At 45.9% G+C, this 19757-nt stretch overlaps 1 protein-coding gene across 1 annotated transcript in view; it reads left to right on the top strand.

The window, feature by feature from the left end:
- The window catches only part of SLC25A43 (solute carrier family 25 member 43), a 34302-nt gene extending 17247 nt beyond the window's left edge, over positions 1-17055 (top strand). The window contains exons 4-5 of the mRNA XM_060138370.1: positions 15880-16014; positions 16855-17055. Of these exons, the coding sequence (XP_059994353.1) occupies positions 15880-16014; positions 16855-17055 (336 nt within the window). The remainder of the gene's footprint in view (positions 1-15879; positions 16015-16854) is intronic.
- Positions 17056-19757: the final 2702 nt, after the last annotated feature.

Here is a 19757-nt window from a genome sequence, read left to right as displayed (position 1 = left end):
CCTAGGCTACTGCAGTAATCCTCTAATTGGTCTCAGGATTAACTCTAAAACTGATCATAAACATTGGGTACTAATGTACCAGGCACTGTGCTGAGGGCTTTATGCTCATTATCTCATTTAATCCTGGCAGTACATCTGCCAGGTGGGCACTGTGCTTATCAAGCCCATTTCAAAGAGGAGAAAATCAAGGCACTGAGAGGTTCTGTAGCCTGCCCAAGTTCACACACTCAGTCACTGAGTAACCTGAGATGTAACGTATCACCAGGGCCAATATTCATTTCAGTCCCCTCCAGCCCAGGCTTCTGCCAGACGAATTTTCTTAAGATCTGCCTGCGTTGTGTCCTTTATTGCTCTGAGAGAATAAAGGCTGAGCCCCTTGGCCTGGCAGGCTGCCCTTACCAACTTTGCCGCGCTCATTGCACAGAGGCCCCCTATATCAGGAGTCGCAAAATCAGATGCCGGCAGGCACTTGGAAGTAACAGGAAAAAGAAAGTAGGGAAACCCAGGTAACATAACACTCACCCCCTAGAGAATAAGGATTCCGATACAGTCTGAGCCATCCTGGCTTTCAGAAGCATTCTGGAGCGCTAACTGCACTGTGCTCACAAAATGTGACCAGCATCTAAGTATGAATTGCAACGTGGAACAAAGTGGGCCAGGGGAAGCTGCAGCAAGTTCCTCTTCTCCAAAGGATAGATGCCATTTAGAAATGTGGGCTCACTTTTCAAGGGAGCCTGAAATCCAGATTTTTATGTAAGATCCCAATTTTTCAATGTTGGCAAATAAAAATTGTTAAATCCTGCCAGGGCTAAACAGAACATGCCTTTTTCTGACCTCTGCTCTGTTCCAGCCTCCAATTCAATCAAAATTATCTTAGCCCTCCTCCCCCATCCCCCTGAAGAATAAGTGTATTTCACATTCCTGTCCCCTCTGCCTGGGGCATCTACCTCCATCTCACCTGACATCTGCCACGTGGTGGCTGTCTCTTCTGACCTACAACAGCACACATCTGTTGCTTTCGTTTGATAAAGGAGTTGGCTTTTCCTACCCCTCAAACAGCTATTCTATCGTGATGGATAAAGGCAGGTGTTTTGCCTCTGTAGAACCACAAATGGGGGTGTTCCCCACGGCCTCGGAGGGGATTCGGGGGTAGGAGAATCCAGGTTGACTAACAGGGTGCTCTGCCGATAACTGCAGATGCTGTTTTCACTGTCACTCCCACCCCACCCCCAAGGGCATATTTTGTTCCAAAAGCTTTATGGGTGAACAACCCCTTTTAAACGATGCTCTTAGCCTGTATGTGCGCTCTGGTCCAGCTGGTTTATTTTCCACAGCATTTCTCCGCGTGCCCCACCTTCTGCCGTCTCTCCACCACTGCAGCACATCCCCACCCTGTGTGAGCCCCCTCCTGAAGCCTTCTCTCCCCTCCTCAAGAGGAAGAAGTCTCCCCATTCTGAACGCCCAAAGCTCCCTCTCGCTCTAGCTCTCAGGCCCATGTCACATGCTTCCTTGTATCGTAATCTGTGTCCATTATTCCTTCTAGACTTTGAGCTCTTTGCCTTTGGGACATATGTCTTACACATTTGTATGTCCCCACAGCACGTAGCCTCATGTAGCAGGCACTCGATACTTGTTTAAAAATGAATGAAGTTCAGGGCCGGCTTCTGAGATCTCACTGCCTCGTGAGTACAGAATTGAACCTTAGCTGCTGCTGGGTGAGCCCCAAGTCTGTGTGCTCGTCCCTACCCCCTGCTGAAGGTAAGAACAGCCTGCCCTTTCCCCGGCCTGCTGACCTAGGGAAACCTCGACTTGTCCCCTGTCTCAGACTGCCTGCAATCCTCGCTCTGAAAGTGCACTATCTCCCACCCCCTACCTTAGCTCTCCAGTTGTGTATCGCAGCTCCAACAGCTGTTACCATTTCAAGAGAAGTAAATATGCTAAAAGGACAGAGTAAAACAGTCTTGATGTACACCCCCCTCTTCATGGCAACCTCCCACCGCTTTGTACAGTGCCTGGAAGTGCCTGATGAATCAGCATCATAGCACTTGTATTCGTCAGTTTGTTGACTTCAGTAAATGTGATATGAATGAACAGGTCTAAATCTGTGCCCTCCTTTGGTGGGGAGGCTTTTGTCAGGGGACAAAATATGTCTGGAGGAGGTAACAAAGGGAAAGTTTTCCCTGGGAATAAGAAATTGTAATAATGTGATAATAACTACCATTTATTGGTCCTGTGATACAGACCAGGCAGTTTATCCTCCCATTCCATCCTCTTTATCGACCCTATTAAGTATTGTTATTATTCCTGGTTTCTAGGTGAGGAACTGAGGCACAGAGAGGGTAACTTGCCCAACAGTCACTTAGCTAGCAAGTGGGGCGGGGGGCTGGGATTGAACCTAGGTCTCTCCTTCAGGCCCAAGCTTTATCCACCAGGACTATAGGGGCTTGGTCCTAGATGCTAGGTAATTGGGTTTTTTTTTTCCAGTTCCCTTGCCCTGGGTGTGGGAGTAGAGGATGAGGGAGAGGGAAACCTAACCTTGAGATTTGGGAGCACACGACCTCGGTTGAAAGAAACAGTAGTGCGCAAGCTCAGAAACAGGCACGAGGGTGGCTTTGGCCAGGGAATGGTTAACTCAAGTTGGAGAAAAAAAAAACCTTTGGAAAACCAGGCTGTGGGCGCCTCTGGCTTTCTTTGGTCACTGGCAGCCTGACAATGGAAGGCTTGAAGCCGGCAGGTTGCAATGAGAAGCAGAGAACGTTCAGCAGCCGTGGACCTTTGGCTGCCTCAGACTGGCCACGCCGCTGGGACGGACTGGGAAGAAAGCCCCTCTGGCCCACCGAGCCCCTAGCAGAGCAGGTGCAAAGCCCCAGGAGGGGAAAGTGGATTGTTCTCATCACACCTGCTAGGAAGCGCTAAGCGAGTCGCAGATGTTCCGCCTAGTTCAACATTTCTTGGTTGACATCGTGTCTATTGTCAGGACGAATAGAGTTCTGTTTCCCCAGCACAGCCAACTTGCCCAACGATCCTGAAGTACAAACGCTGCTGGGTTCTAAGCTCTCGGGGCTTAGAGAGCTTAGAGAGGATGGGAACCTTACCTTTTTAGTTCGTTGCATTTTTAACTCCTTGCCATCATGTTGCTCTGGGGGCTGGCCCCTCTGGGGACTGACTTCTTCTGCCTAAGTCAGTAGCATTGCCTTGGCAATTCTGAGAAAAAAGTATGCTTTTCAGATCCAGGTAGATGTCTGGACATCCCTCAGGCCAGGCGGCTTCGTTTGAGCATCATCGTTAAGGTGTAAGGAAAGGAAAACTCTCCCCTTTGTTTTTTCCAAAGGTGTAGAGTGCCCTAAATACTTTGGGGATGACAGTTGCTGATCATGGAAAGGAGACTATCCCCTAGAGGGCAGGCAAGGAGGGAGCAGGGAGGAGCCTTCCTAATTCCACTCACTGTGAAATCACTCTGCCCTTTCTCTTGACCTGAGCTGGCTTACTCCTTCCAAGAGATAAAGTCTGGGTATCAAAATGGCCACCCTCTGCTAAGCAGACTTCTTTGAGCTCCAGCTAAACAGTAACAGCAGCTAAGACAGGCGTCCCCCTTCCCCCTGCCTCCAGAGTGGGTGAAGAGAGAGGTAGGGGAAAGGGAAAGAAAGGTCCCAGAAAAGGCCTTCTGTCAGCCAAGAAAGGCCTGCAGCTATGAGCAGTCATCTGCGGCTCCTGCTGTCAGGAGGAGATGAACACTGGGGGTTGCCCATCCCTCCGCTGGCCTCAAGCCAGCTTTAGAAACGCAGCACCAGTTTTTACCTCCTTTCCCCCACAGAGCTGTTCATTTGTTTTTGACAGCTGTGTTCATCTTAAAGCTTTCGTGGGCAGATTAGCTCATTGGTCCAGAGTGTGGGCTTTGGATGCCATCCCTGTCCCTTACTCTTTCCGTGAGCTTGGGTAAGCCACATCGCCTCTCTGAACCGCATCTTCCTCAATTGTAAAACGCGGGGAGAAGCCTAATGCCTGGCTCATATCCCCATGGAGAAGACTGAATGGGGTTAATGCAGATACAGAGCCAGGCACAAGATAAACACTCAATATAAATACTCAATAAAACCGAGGTACTATTTTTATTGTTCTTGAAGCATCTCTTCAGAATCTACGCATGGCGTTGAAGGCCTGATTAGAACCATAAAAGCCGGGCCAGGTGTGTTTGTGTGTTTCGTATGATCGCTGTAAACACGCAAATGAGCTAGCATTGTGAGACCTCAACAGATCTTCCGTCTCTATAGACAATGGTGATCAGGGGTGGTAGGGGAGTGGATCATTCATTCGTTGGGTTAATTTAACAGGCGTTTACCTAGAGGCCACCCTGTGCAGGTACTGCCTATGTCTGTATTCCCAGCCTGCAGAAAACTGACATGCGCCAAATCTTCTCCTGCACCCTTCCTACCCAGTCTCACTCCCAATCAAGGTGACACTAGGGAATTCCCTGGCGGTCCAGTGGTTAGGACTCCGCGCTTTCACTGCCGAGGGCCTGGGTTCAATCCCTGGTCGGGGAACTAAGATCCCCCAAGCCGTGGGGTGCAGCCTAAAAATTAAAAAAATTAAAAATTAAATTTAAAAAGGTGACACTGAAAGTTGGCTCTTCGCCGCCGCTGCTCAGCATGCGCTCCCACGGCCTCCCTCCGCTGCTCTCGCTTGCGTGCATCTCAATTGCTTTCTGCCCCAGCTGCACTTTTGATTTCCCCGCCCCCGCCCCCGATCGGGGAACTGTTTCTCTTCTCTTCCCAAGCAAAATACTAACCTGCTGTCCATTTACTCGCATCCCCCATGTCATTGCAGGCTTTCCGAGCAGGTCCTCGGGCACCTCGGCCAGGATGGGGGTGACTTGTAGGCTTGCCAAGCCGGGGGCAGCTGCCTGCACCCGTTTCTGTGGACGTCCCCACCACAGAGCCAGAGTGCTTCTCGGCTGTATGAGGATAACTCTTGGGGACCTAGCTCTGCCAAGAGAAACTTGGGCCATGTGGCTCACAGGACATAAAGGTCCTTTTACTTCAATACCATTGGCTTTTTTTTTTTTTTGGCTTGTTTGACTATTGGGGATTTGCCAAAGGACAAAAGCCTCCTACCACAACTGCCTTCCACGCATGTATGTCCTCAGATGGCTTGGGAAGTGGACCACTTGGTCTTCAGGTTGCGTCCCATATGGCTACAGAAGATAAAAGTTGTTTCCAAATAACAAGTGAAAGGTTCTGAGCTCCTGTTTGCTCCAACTAGCAGACTCTCATTTTGTTTGTTTGTTTTTGTTGTCTTTCTTTGGTCTCTCCTTTTAAATGCTTTTTTTTTTTTGTAATTAAGACTTTGGGGTTTTTTTGGAGCAGTTTTAGGTTCACAGCAAAATTGAGAGGAAGGTGCAGAGATTTCCCACGTACCCCTTCCCACACGTGCGCGGCCTCCCCCATTACCCACAGCCCCCACCAGAGGGGTGCATTTGTTACCAAGCGTGAAGCTACACTGACACATCAGAATCGCCCAAAGTCTGTAGTTGACCTTAGGGCTCACTCTTGGTGGTGTACATTCTATGGGTTTGGACAAATGTATAATGATGTATATCCATCATTATAGTATACAGGGTGCTTTCACTGCCCTAAAAATCCTTTGTGCTCTGCCTATTCATCCTCTCCCCCAAAGCACTGATCTTTTTACTGTCTTCATATTTTACCTTTTCCAGAATGTCATATAGTTGGAATCATACAGTATGTAGCACTTTCAGATTGGCTTCTTTCACTTGATAGTATGCATTTAACTTTCCTCTGTGTCTTTTTGTGGCTTGGTAGCTCATTTCTTTTTCATGCTTAATGATATTTCATTGTCTGATACCACAGTTTATTTATCCATTCACATACTGAAGGACATCTTGTTGCTTCTAAGCTTTGGCAATGATAGATAAAGCTGCTTTAAACATCCATGTGCAGGTTTTTGTGAGGACATAAGGTTTTTTTTACCTCCTTTAGGTAAATACTAAGATCTAATCTAATCAGTACAATTGCTGGCTCCTATGGTAAGAATATATTTCGTTTTGTAAGAAACCACCAAACTGCCTTCCAAAGTAACTGTACCATTTTGCATTCCCACCAGCAATGAATGAGAGTTCCTGTCTCTCCACATCCTCACCAGCATTTGTTGCTATCAGTGTTCTGGATTTTGGCCATTCTAATTGGTGTGTAGTGGTAATTGGGTTGTTTGTTTTCTTATTGTTGAGTTTTAAGAGTTCTTTGTATGTTTTGGATAACGGTCCTTTATCAGATACGACTTTCGCCAATATTTTCTCCTAGTCTGTGGTTTGTCTTCTCATTGTCTTAATTAATGCTCTTTTAAAATTAATATTCTACCTTTTGCATAGGTAACATATGCATATGATACAAAATCCAAAAGGTACAAAGAGTGTCCATTGAAAAGTAAGCCTTCCCCAACCTTTGTCCCTGGGACTCCCAGTTCACTGCAGAGAAAACACTGGTTGTTTCCAGTTTCTTACCTGGTCGTTCCAAAGGTGGTCTGTGCAGAGATACACATACACGTGCACATTTATGTTCTTTTTGTTTTTAGATAATCAGAAGCATGCTACATACACTCTTTTGCACTGTTTTTTTCACCTAAAAATGTATCTTGGAGATGTCACCTTATCAGTCCAGATGGAGCTGCCACATACTTTTAAATGGTGACATAGCATTCCATAGTCTGATGTACTGTTTCTTTAACTAGCCCCCATTGATGGACATTTAGATTATTTCCAACTTGATGCTGTTACTAACAATGCTGCAACAAAAATCCTCGTAACACATCATTTCCCACAGGGGCAAATATATCTGTAGGATAGTTTCCTAGAAATAGGATTGCTTTGGTCAAGGGTATATGAGTTTTACATCTTCATAAATATTGTTTAATTATTTCAGAACTCATGGAAAGAATGAACAACCTAGAATGTTGCCTCTTTTGGAAGGCCTCTATGGAGTTTATCACAGAAACAATCGAGCACATTGCTTTGAAGCATTTACCTTTCATTTCCATCAACTGCAAGTTCGTTCCTCCTTTTCTTCAGTATGTATTAAGCACATACTGGATGCCTGGCATATTGGTAGATTTGGGGGCTAAAACCACATACAAGATAGATAGACATGGTCACTGCCCTCATGGTATTTATAGTCTGTGAGGTGGGGGAGACATGAAAGAAATAATTATACACTAAATCATTACAAACTGTGTCACGTGCCAGGAAAGAGAAGTACAGGGTGACCAAAAGTGTTTACTAGGCTCCTGACTTAGGCTGGAGATCTGGGAAGACTTCTCGGAAGAAGTGCTGTTTAGTCTGATTAGTAAGAGAGACTTAGCTAGGCAGAGGGAACAGCAGATTTGAAGTCCTGGGGGCAGGAAGGAGCCTTGAGTGGGACCAACAGCATGGATTAGAGGAGCAAGAAAGGGCCTTCAAGTTCATTTAGTTCCAGTCTCCTTACCTGACGTGTGAGGAAACTAAGGTTCAGTGAACTAAAGGACTTGGTCAAGGTTATGCAGATAGTGGCAGAGCCAGGACTAGGACCCGGCTTTCTCAGATGTCTGCTGCAGAGTGCTGCATGCCCACCTGGCAGCTGCAGATCTGAACTAGACGCCATGGGATAGTTGCCTGGGTTTGTGTGGAGGGAGGATTTAACTTCAGAGCCTTGTAGCTAGTAACCTGACATGTTTTGTGTGTCTTTGCTAGGAAGATACGGTTCGGGCAAATGGCGGTCTAGCGTTCTAGTCTACTGGGTTGGTTTAGTCTTCAGTATACTTTTCTCCAAGTTTTGGTTTTTAATTTTTTTGGGGGGTTGGGGATTTTTTTTTTATTTGGCCATGCTGAGCAGCTTATGGGATCTTAGTTTCCTGACCAGGGATCAAACCTGCACTCTCGGCAGTGAAAGCGCAGAGTCCTAACCACTGGACCACCAGGGAATTCCCTCTTCTCCAAGTTTAAATACTAAATAGTAATGTTAATGGTGGTTACTATATGTCAAATGCTGTTCTAAGCACCTTACATATGTTTCATTTAATCTTGACAACAATCCTATAAGGTAGGTGTTATTATTATTGTCCCATTTTACAGATGAGGAAATTGAGGTTCAGGAAGATTGAGGCATTTGCTCAAAGTCCCAGAGCTAGTAAGTGGCAAAGTGAGGTCTCCATCTAAGCAGTCTGGCCTCAGGACCCGTGTGCTTTCCCCAGGCATTCTCACTGTCAGCAGCAGATTGATGGGCTCAGGTCTCAGCCAGAGCTGCCTTGTGCTACGGAGGGCCTACACCAGTGATCCTCAACCTGTCTGCATATCAGACTCATGTGAGGAGCTTGCCAAAAATGCTGACGTCCAGACCTCACCCTAGGTCAGTTAAATCTCAGTCTCTGGGGGTGGATGCCAATCACTGATGGTTTTGAAAAGCTTCCCTGTTTCATCTAACATGCAGCTAAAGGTTGAAAAGCACTGCTGTGTAGCCTTACCATTCCTTCTTTCTTTGGGGGTATTTTAGTTGGAGCTGCTGTAACAGAAATCCATAGACTTGCTGGCTTAAACAACAAGCACTTATTTCTCACAGTTCTGGAGGCTGGGAAGTCCAAGATCAAGATGCCAGCAGATTTGGTGTCTGGTGAGAACCCACTTCCAGTTTGCAAATGGCCACTTTTTTGCTGTGTTTCCCCCATCGTGGAGTGAGAGACATTATCTCTCTTGTGTGTCTCCTTATAAGGGCACAAATCCCACTCATGAAAGCTCCACCCTCATGACCTAATCACCTCCCAGAGGCCCTCACCTCCAAATACCATCACAGTGGGGGTTAGGGCTTCAACACATGAACTTCGGGGGTGCACAGACATTTAGTCCAAGGGGCAACCAGCAATATGGTTTGCCTTTGTGATCTGGGTATCTGTTTAGTATGACACTTGCAGAGGCATTTATTCATACCACACCATGAGCTGCAGTCTTAGCATAAAGAATTCATTTGGTGTGCATGTGGCACTCACATCCAAGGACGATGTGTGGAAACGAGTCTGTCGAGGGCTGAGGTAGTCATCTCAGTCCTGGGCATCAGGAAACAGTGTAGCTTAGTGGGGTAGAGCTTGAATCTGAGTCGAACAGACCCAAATTCAGGTTGATGCTTTTTCTCAGACAGTCTGTGATTTGGGAGATTTATCCTTTCTCGGGCTCCATTTTGCCATCTATAAACTTGGGCTAATAAGATAATGCTCCCTATTGCATGGGGCTTCTGTGAGGATTGAACGAGCTGGTACGTGTCAAATGCTCAGTGTAACGCCTGGCACCTAACACCTCTGTAAATATTGGCCATTATTTTACTTCATGGCCATCCATGTGGCTTACTTGAGCCTGGTCACGGGTAAACAGTTGTATTTGGGAAAAACTACTAGTGACACTGATATTAAGGGGAATTTTGTTTGACATTTAATGAGCGCCCAGTATGTGCAATGAAGGGTATTAGACCCCAAAGAGCTAGGACAGTGAGGAAGGCCTAGTGCCTGCTCCCATGAGCTTGCTGGCTGCCAGCCCAGAAATTGCACCCAGATAACTCATACTAGGTAGCCTGGACCACAGCAGAGGTCTAACCAATAACTAAGGGAGCACAAAACAGGAAAAGAACCTCGATTCAAACAAAGAAACTATAAACTAATTATAAGGCAATCAAGGAAATGTGAACACTGATTAGATACATGATGATATTAAGGAAATATCATAGGTGTGGTAATGGTATTATATATTTCTATATATGTAATATACTTTATTTTATATTTTAGAGAAGAAGCCATTGTATTTTCGAGGAACATAACTAAATTTAAATTAAACAGATAAATTAAAATTATGTCTTGCAAGGGATAGAGATGAAAAAAGATTGTCAATACACTGCTAATTGTTGAAGCTGGGCGGTGGGACTTTCCATTCATTTTACTAGCCTCTCCACTTTTGTATATGTTTGATATTTTCCACAATGAAAAGTGTTTTTTTTAAAAAAAAAACAGGGACTTCCCTGGCGGTCCAGTGGTTAGGACTCTGCACTTCCACTGCAGGGGGCATGGGTTTGATCCCTGGACGGGGAACTGAGATCCTGCATGCTGCATGGCACAGCCAAAAAACAAACAAAAAAACAAAAAAACACAGAGAGAGGTAAATTTCAAGAAAAGGAGGGAAGGAGACAAAGGAAGAGGGAGCAAGGAAACAAGCAGTTCCAATCACAGCATCAAGAAGTTTCAAGATGAGGTGGCATCTGACCTGGACCTGGGTGAGGAGAATTTTGCCCATCAGAAAAAGTATACGTAATGTTCAGGAGGTAATGGGTATGACTGGATGTAGGGTTCCTGGGGTGGGGGTAGGTATTAGTCAAGGTTCTCCAGAGAAACAGAACCCATAGGATGTATATATGGAGAGAGAGAGAGAGAGAGAGAGAGAGAGAGATGGATTTTACTTGGCTCACGTCTGAAATCCGCATGGTAGGCCAGCAGACTGGAGATGTTGCAGTTTAAGTCCAAAGGCAGACTGCAGGCAGAATTCCCTCTTTCTCCGGGCACCTCAGTCTTTTTGCCTCTTAAGGCCTTCAACTAACTGGATGAGGCCCACCCACATTATGAAGGGTAATTTGCTTTACTCAAAGTCTAGTGATTCTTTTTTTTTAATTGAAATATAGCTGATTTACAATGTTGTGTTAGTTTCAGGTGTACAACAAAGTGATTCTGTTTTATATATCTTCTTTTTCAGATTCTTTTTCCTTATAGGTTATTACAAAATATTGAGTATAGCTTCTTGTTGATTATCTATTTTATATACAGTAGTATGTATATGTTAATCCCAAACTCCTAATTTATCAAATTAACAAAGTCTAGTGATTTAAATGTTAATCTCATCTACAAAATACCTTTACAGTAACATCCAGACTGGTATTTACCAAATAACTGGGTACTGACGGCGGCCTAGCCAAGTTGACACATGAAACTAACCATCACGGGGTGATAGTGGGAAATGATACTGGGAAGACAGGTGGGGGCCAAACTGTAGAGAGTTTCGAATTCTGTTTTCTTTGGAAAACACTCCTTCTGGAAGTCTTTCTTTGGAAAATTGGGGGTTGGTGAAGGTTTCAAAGCAAAGCAATGACAGCATCTGATGAATTTTGAGTGGTACCTGGCTGCTGTGTGCAGGATGGATTGGAGAGGGCAGAGACTGGAGATGGAGGGATGGGTAAGCAAAGTCTGGTCGTCACTCAAGAGAGATGAGAGGTACTGGCAGTGGAGCTGAAAAGTGTCTGAAGCATAGAATGTAATGCAGGAAGGAACAAGAGATCAGCCTGAGAAGCAGGCAGAGACCAGGTCATGGAGGGCCTGGTAAGCCAGATGAAAGAGTCTGGACTTCATTCTGAGGGCAACAGGGGCACCCTGAAGAGTTGAAGTCAAGGAGTAACCAGATCAGATCACCCTGGCCGCTCTGTGGGGAATAAGGGCAAGTAGACGAGCTAGCAGCGGTTGTGGTGAAGGTGAAAGATGATGTGGCTTGGACAAGGGTGATGATAGTGGGAAGAAAGAAAAGTGGACAGATTTGGGATACATTTGGAGCACTGGAACTAGCTGGTGAGAGATGAGATAGCAGAAGGTGAGAGATGAAGAGAACTTAAGGGTGACTCCAGTTTGGGGCCTGATCAAATAGGTCAATGGCGGTGCCATGTCCTGACATGAGGACAACTAGAGACAGTCAGCGCTGGGGTGGAGTTCTGAGCAGGACATATAAAGTTTGAGGTGTTTGTTAGACTTTCGAGTGGAGATGTCAAGTAGATAGTTGGTTACACGATCCTGTGGCTCAGAGGAGAGAGGCGGGCAGAGGAGAACAGAAAGAAGGCCAGTGCAGCTGAAGTGTAGTATGTGAGCAAAGAGAGTGACACAAAATGAAACTGAAAATATGTACGGGGGCAGGTCACTCAGGGCCTGAGCCTTTGAGTCATGTGCTACAGCCATCTCCTACTGGCTCAGGAGAGCTGATTATTAAATTGCAGCAAATTTGGGAGCCGGTTGACCTCACGGTTGGTAGCCTGCAATCTGCCACGGTGGGAGTATTTACACCATTGAGGTCAGCAAATGCTACAACTCAGGGCTTCCCCCGCCCACAGAACCAGTTGTTAAATATTTACCACTATATTACCACTGCAGCTTACAGACAACAGTAAGAAATTTATATTTTATCCTAAGTGGCTTTAATAAAGCCATTAAAATATTTTAAGCAGGTGAATAAAATGCGTTGATTTTTTTTAATCACTCTAGCCGCTCTATAGAGAGGGAGGGCAAGGAGTTTCAAACTTTTTATGTCCCAAGGAGACTACTAAGGAAGCTGCTGCGGTGGTCCATGTGAGCACTGATGGTGGCTTGGCGGTGAAGGTGGAGTGAAGGAAAGACATTTGGAAGATTGTTAGGGTCCTAAGATTGACTACAGATGGCCCCCGATTCATCACAAATTGATTATAACTGACCTGTCATATAACTCACGTATATGAGTTATACAGGAGTTAGACACTTGATTAGTGTCTTCTGTTTTAGTTGTGGTAGGGGGTCTCAGGTTGCAAAATTATTACCTTGACTCATGACTGGGGGCTTTTTGCAGTTTTACTGGAAACTGGCAGAAAATAAATCAATAATATTATCTCATAGCAGAATAAGACAGTTAATTTCCTACATGAACACAATCTCCGTTTTTCAATATTTCAGTCTTACAGTAGCAGGAGGAGCTTCAAATCTTGTGATTAGGCTGATTCTTTCTAAGGGAAAGGAGGCTTAATATCTGTTTGACAGCAGTTCTTTCTCGATGGGGCAAGAAGGGAAGGAGGCCGAGTCGGAACAGTGCTAAGGTAAATGCTTTAAAATAAGACATTCGCCAAAGTCCCCTGACCATTTTGGTTCCTGTAACTCCAGGCTGGAGACTCAGCTTGTTCATTTCATATCCTGTTTCTCATACTCTGGTCTGTGCTTGGTTGTTACTGTACCTCAAAGGGAAGGCCAAACCCCAAAGTTCACCCTTCGCCCTGATGGAGGACAGAAATCCCTTTTCCTACAGAGCTGAACTTCTAGTTGGGGGTAGGAGCAGACCAGTAAAGAAAGTAAATAATTACACCAACTATTAAAAGGCAGGGAAAAGATATAGGTCTGGTCAGAATCAGTTCAGTGAAGTCATGGAGACAGATGCCACAGGGAGTGGGTAGAGCAGTGAGTGGGGAGGTGGGAAGGGTTGTGCCTCAGCAGGTGAATGGATAACCAAACATCCACACGATGCAATACGACTCAGCAATAAAGAGGAAACTAGTGATGAACGCAGCATGGTGACTCTCAAAGGCATTGTGCTGAGTGAAAGAAGCCCGTCTCAAAAAAGTTACATGCTGTATGTTTCCATTTATATGACATTCTCAGAGGGCAAAACTATAGGGACAGAACAGATCAGTGGCTACCCAGGGCTGGGGGTGACGTTGATCATAAAGGGGCAGCACTGGAGCATTCTGGGGGCTGATGGAGCAGTTCTGTATCCTGATTGTGAGGGTGGTCACACAGATCTATACATGCGTTAAAACTCATATAACTAACTCTACACCGAAACAAGGTAACTTTACTGTATGTTACTTTGGGAATGAGATTGGGCAGTGTCTATAGGACAAAGATTGGAGGAAGGGGTCATTTTTAATTTGGGAGGGACTTGAGTTTATTCCTCTGCTAGGGGGGAAAATCAGGTCTCTTGGGAAGGGTGCCCAAGAGGAATTCAAAGGTGTGAGATCCAGGGCACCAGTGGGAAGAAAAGATGATCTATTTTCCCTATGAACTGGGAGGCAGGGTCGCCTGTCTAGGGCGGAGGACACAGTGTGGCATGCGGGGCGTTGAGGGATGCGGTAAGGTTGGGAAGAGCCACTGTGAGGAATGGGAAAGGATGCTTCCAGGGCTCGCTCTGCAGTATGAGGATCCAGCAGAGGTTAGAGACCTCAAAGCTTTGGTGGCACAGACCTGCCCCTTTGTGGATTCATGTTCAGCGGCTTGGAGCAGAGGAGGGGTTGGTGGGGAGGGGGGCATGGAGATCAGCTGAAAGACAAAGGATTTCGAGACTAGGAACAAAAAGAAGTGCTGGGAGGACAAAAAAAGAGGACCGTGAAGCCAGCAGGGAACTGGTGGCCTGGGAGACAAGGGAGAGGGCATGTGACTAGAGGGGTTAGTGATCTGAACGATGGCGGTTAAGAGGCATCAGGGAGGGGCTTCCCTGGTGGCGCAGTGGTTGAGAGTCCGCCTGCCGATGCAGGGGACGCTGGTTCGTGTCCCGGTCCGGGAGGATCCCACATGCCGCAAAGCGGCTGGGCCCGTGAGCCATGGCCGCTGAGCCTGCGCGTCCGGAGCCTGTGCTCTGCAACGGGAGAGGCCACAACAGTGAGAGGCCTGCGTACCGCAAAAAAAAAAAAAGAGGCATCAGGGAGCGGGGCAGCTGGATGGACGAGGACACTGGTCCGAGCAGTTCAGAAGTGGAGACAGGACTAATAGGTCAGGTGAGGGATTTGATTGATATTTAGAATAATTTCTACATAATAGTAATAGCAGCACTAGCTCATATTTATTGATCCTTTCCATGTGCCTGACACTGCTGAGTGCTTTGCAGGCACATCTCATTCATTCTCACAGCAGATACTATTCTTATTTTCCAAATAACGAAACTGAGTCTCAAAAAGGTTAGGTGAGTTGCCCAGGGTCACATGGCCAGTAAGCAAGTGGGGCAGCCATGGGCTAGAACCCAGCCTGTCCGACTCCAGAGTTTATGCTTTTCCGACTCTTATACTCTACTGCCTCTCCCACATGGAAGGGCTTGATTTCATTGCAATAAAATGCTATACTAGCCTCAGCTAGACATTTCAGAAACGAACCAAAGTCGGTGCGTAGCTTGAGGTAAACTTGTCACCATTTCTGAAAGCCAGCTATGAGGGGCTGTCCCCCTCACAGTGAACAAATAGAGTCCATTTGCATATAGATGGTATAGTGAAAAGTTATTTCATCTGATCGTAAAATTGTTTTTCTAAAGGACAAAAAAGTTACTTTCAAAGATGGGGCATTTTGGTGGTCAGTCAGGATGGTACTGGGGGTGATGATGAAATCCATGGGGTGGCCAAAGGGGTGTAGAGGTGAGGATCACTGAAGCCGAGGTCCAGAAACTAGGTATGGGAAGGCTTGTGACTACAGATGCTGAAGTGAGTCTGGAAGATGGGCAGCTACCAGGTGTCACAGGCCTCAGTGAATGTGAAAGAGTGGCCAGGAGGCCAGTAGCTGAGAGCAGGGACCAGGATTGTGGTTCAGTGGCACGAGCCCCAGCTGAGAGCTTTCGGCATGAGAGCAGCAGAGTCAGGGTCTGGGAACAGAAAGAGGGAGCTGGAAGAATGTCCCCAGCCTGGGACATCTGTGATGTGGGGAGATGAGCAGCGCCCACTTGAGAACTTCACAGAGGAGGAATCGGTTAAGACAAGGAAACAGAAGGCACTTAAGAAAAGATGAAGGGCCTGAGAGGTGTCTACTGCATCCAACGGGCATAGTTTGGGAGGCAATGTTAAGTGTGAAGTTGAGTCCATCCCAAATGGCTGCTTCCTTCCAAGAAAAAATAGCCACAAATATGTGAATGGGGTGTCATGGCTTTACTGCATGTTAATATTCATTCTAAGCCCACGCAACAGGTAGAGCCCTGTGGCAGCCATTCTTTATCATCATCTTGGCCAGGACATTGCATCCAGAGCCCAGACTTGAGACCTTGACTACTTGACTAGAACCATTATTTCCCAGTGACTAAATCACCTCATCCCATCTTCTGTTTCCTGCCAGGCTCAGAGCTCCTACCTTCCCCACTGTGGAGGAGTAGATGTCCATTTCTCAGGAGCAGTGGACTGCTTCCGGCAGATAGTGAAAGCCCAAGGGGTCCTGGGGCTCTGGAATGGATTGGCAGCCAACTTACTGAAGGTGAGAGGAGTGGTGAGTCTACTGCTTGTCTGCCTCTTTCACTTCTACCCTGTTCTGTGCCTTTGATGCTCCCCCTACAGTTTGCCTGGAAACAACTCCTCTAGCACAATGCAGGCTGGTTGTCAGCCCTGGAGAGTGGAGACCCTGTGCAGTGTTGGGGCATCTGACACCCCATCCCAGAGGAGCTGAGCATTTAGTGTAAAGGTTCCCAACATGTAGGTTCATGGACTCCAAAGGGAACTTAAACCCCCTGTCCTAAAATTGTATGCAAAAATGTGTCTATATGGGCATCTGTGCATCCCTCTGCAGAGAGGATCCATAACTTTCATTATTTTCCCAAAGAACTCCATAACCAAAAAAAAAAAAAAAGTTAAGAACTGTGGACTAACCTTGGACTAACCTTGATGCAAAGTGATTCCTGATTCCAATCAAGACAAGCACATATTGGGAATTCCCTAGCTGTCCAGTGGTTAGGACTCGGTGCTTTCACTGCTGGGCCCAAGTTTGATCCTTGGTTGGGGAACTAAGATCCTGCAAGCCGCGAGGCACAGCCAAAAAAAAGGACAAGCATATGTTGACAGGCAGTGTCAGACTGCCTACATGCATATCAACCCAGACCCAGGCTTCCCCAGGGCATGCCCTTCAATGGTTCTGCCATTCCTCTCCCCAGTCTTCACTGGGCCAGCTTGCATTTTGCCATCTTCCCTGATTCCAAAAAAGAATGACCATGTTGTATTGTCTACAGCCTTTATCTTAGTTTACCCTGATCCAAGTCGATTGCAGACGCATTGATGTTTTCTTTTAAGATTTTAACATGATTTTCATTTTCTTTTTAAACAGATAGTTCCATATTTTGGAGTTATGTTTGGCACCTTTGAGTTCTGCAAGAGAATCTGTCTTTACCAAAATGGTTACATCGTGTCTCCTCTGAGCTATAAATTGACCCCAGGGGTGGATCAGAGTTTGAAGCCCCAGGAATTACGGGAATTAAAGAAGTTTTTCAAAACTGGACAACTAAAGTCTAAAAAACCAACTCTTTAAAACGGAATGGAGCTAGAAGTGCACTGACTGAAGGTGTGTTGCAATCAGAGAGAAATGTAGCCTCAGAATTGTGCACGCGTGGAGTGACAAGAGGGTGCTCCTGTCTGCTGCTCTTGGAAATGAGAAGATTCGGCCATACCTGAGCTCCAAACTGATGGCCCTGTAAACATCTACACCACCGAGGGTTTCCCAACATGACCGTCGCAGGATGGCATCCCACCAGGTTTTACAACAGAACCTAGCAGTAGTGAAATGTGCAATTCACACTCTGAATGTAAGTAGGCAGTTTACACAACACCAAAAAAGGGCATTGCCATGACTCCTCAGAGCAACATGTAGTTGAAGCGGCTGGGCAGATACCATGCCGGGAGCTCCGCCACAGGCTCACAGCTTACACCAACCCACAGCAGCCTAGTTTCACCCAGATTCACTCCAGGCTTCCTGATACAGTCCTGGAACTCATAATCTTTGCTGACTTCTGAGTGCACACACCATGGTGTAAATTATGCCTTATCAGAAACTAAATGAAAACATTTAACATTTAAAAGTTACCACTGTCGAGGAGGAAAACAAGATGGCAGAGTAGAAGGACGTGCTCTCACTCCCTCTTGTGAGAACACCAGAATCACAACAAGCTGCTGGACGATCATCGACAGAAAGACCCTGGAACTCACCAAAAAAGATACCCCACATCCAAGGACAAAAGAGAAGCCACAATGAGAGGGTAGGAGGGCACAATCACAGTAAAATCAAATCCCATAACTGCTGAGTGGGTGGGTGCTTCACAGACTGGAGAACAATTATACCACAGAAGTCCACCCACTGGAGTGGAGGTTCTGAGCCCCACATCAGGCTTCCCAACCTGAGGGTCCAGCAATGGGAGGAGGAATTCCTAGAGAATCAGACTTTGAGCCTAGTGGGAATTGATTACAGGACTACGACAGGACTGGGGAAAACAGAGACTCCACTCTTGGAGGGCACACACAAAATAGTGTGTGAATCGGGACCCAGGAGAAGGAGCAGTGACCCCAGGGGAGACTGAACCAGACCTACCTGCTAGTGTTGGAGGGTCTCCTGCAGGGGCGGGGCATGGCTCTGTTTCACAATGGGGACAAGGACACTGGCAGCAAAAGTTCTGGGAAATACTCCTTGGTGTGAGCCCTCCCAGAGTCTGTCATTAGCCCCACCAAAAAGCCCAGGTAGGCTCCAGTGTTGGGTGGCCTCAGGCCAAACAACCAACAGGGAGGGAACCCAGCCCCACAGTCAAGCGGATTAAAGTTTTACTGAGCTCTGCCCACCAGAGCAACAGTCAGCTCTACCCACCACCAGTCCCTCCCATCAAGCCTCTTAGATACCCTCATCCACCAGAGGGCAGACAGCAGAAGCAAGAAGAACTACAGTCCTGCAGCCTGTGGAACAAAAACCACATTCACAGAAAGATAGACAAGATGAAAAGGCAGAGGGCTATATTCCAGATGAAGGAACAAGATAAAACCCCAGAAAAACAATGAAATGAAGTGAAGATAGGCAACCTTCCAGAAAAAGAATTCAGAATAATGATAGTGAAGATGATCTAGGACCTCAGAAAAAGATAGGAGGCAAAGATCGAGAAGATGCAAGAAATGTTTAACAAAGACTTAGAAGAATTAAAGAACAAACAAACAGAGATGAACAATACAATAACTGAAATGAAAAATACACTAGAAGGAATCAACAGCAGAATAACTGAGGCAGAAGAACGGATAAGTGACCTAGAAGACAGAATGGTGGAATTCACTGCTGTGGAACAGAATAAAGAAAAAAGAATGAAAAGAAATGAAGACAGCCTAAGAGACCTCTGGGACAACATTAAACGCAACAACATTCACGTTATAGGGGTCCCAGAAGGAGAAGAGAGAGAGAAAGGACCAGAGATAATATTTGAAGAGATTATAGTCGAAAACTTCCCTAACATGGGAAAGGAAATAGCCACCCAAGTGCAGGAAGCGCAGAGAGTCCCATACAGGATAAACCCAAGGAGAAACATGCTGAGACATATAGTAATCAACTTGGCAAAAATTAAAAAGAAAAATTATTGAAAGCAGCAAGGGAAAAATGACAAATAAAATACAAGGGAACTCCCATAAGGTTAAGAGCTGATTTCTCAGCAGAAACTCTACAAGCCAGAAGGGAGTGGCATGATATACTTAAAGTGATGAAAGGGAAGAACCTACAACCAAGATTACTCTACCAAGCAAGGATCTCATTCAGATTCGATGGAGAAATCAAAAGCTTTACAGACAAGGAAACGCTAAGAAAATTCAGCACCACCAAACCAGCTCTACAACAAATGCTAAAGGAATTTCTCTAAGTGGGAAACACAAGAGAAGAAAAGGACCTACAAAAACAAACCCAAAATGATTAAGAAAATGGTCATAGGGACATACATATTGATAATTACCTTAAACATGAATGGATTAAATGCTCCAACCAAAAGACACAGGCTTGCTGAATGGATACAAAAACAAGACCCATCTATATGCTGTCTACAAGAGACCCACTTCAGACCTAGGGACACATACAGACTGAGAGTGAGGGGATGGAAAAAGATATTCCATGCAAATGGAAATCAAAAGAAAGCTGGAGTAGCAATACTCATATATAAGATAAAATAGACTTTAAAATAAAGAATGTTACAAGAGACAAGGAAGGGCACTACATAA

The sequence above is a fragment of the Lagenorhynchus albirostris genome, chromosome X (assembly GCF_949774975.1).
Source record: "Lagenorhynchus albirostris chromosome X, mLagAlb1.1, whole genome shotgun sequence".
Lineage (NCBI taxonomy): Eukaryota > Metazoa > Chordata > Mammalia > Artiodactyla > Delphinidae > Lagenorhynchus > Lagenorhynchus albirostris.
The sequence above is the reverse complement of the archived record's forward strand: the minus strand, read 5'-3'. Positions and strand labels throughout refer to the sequence as shown.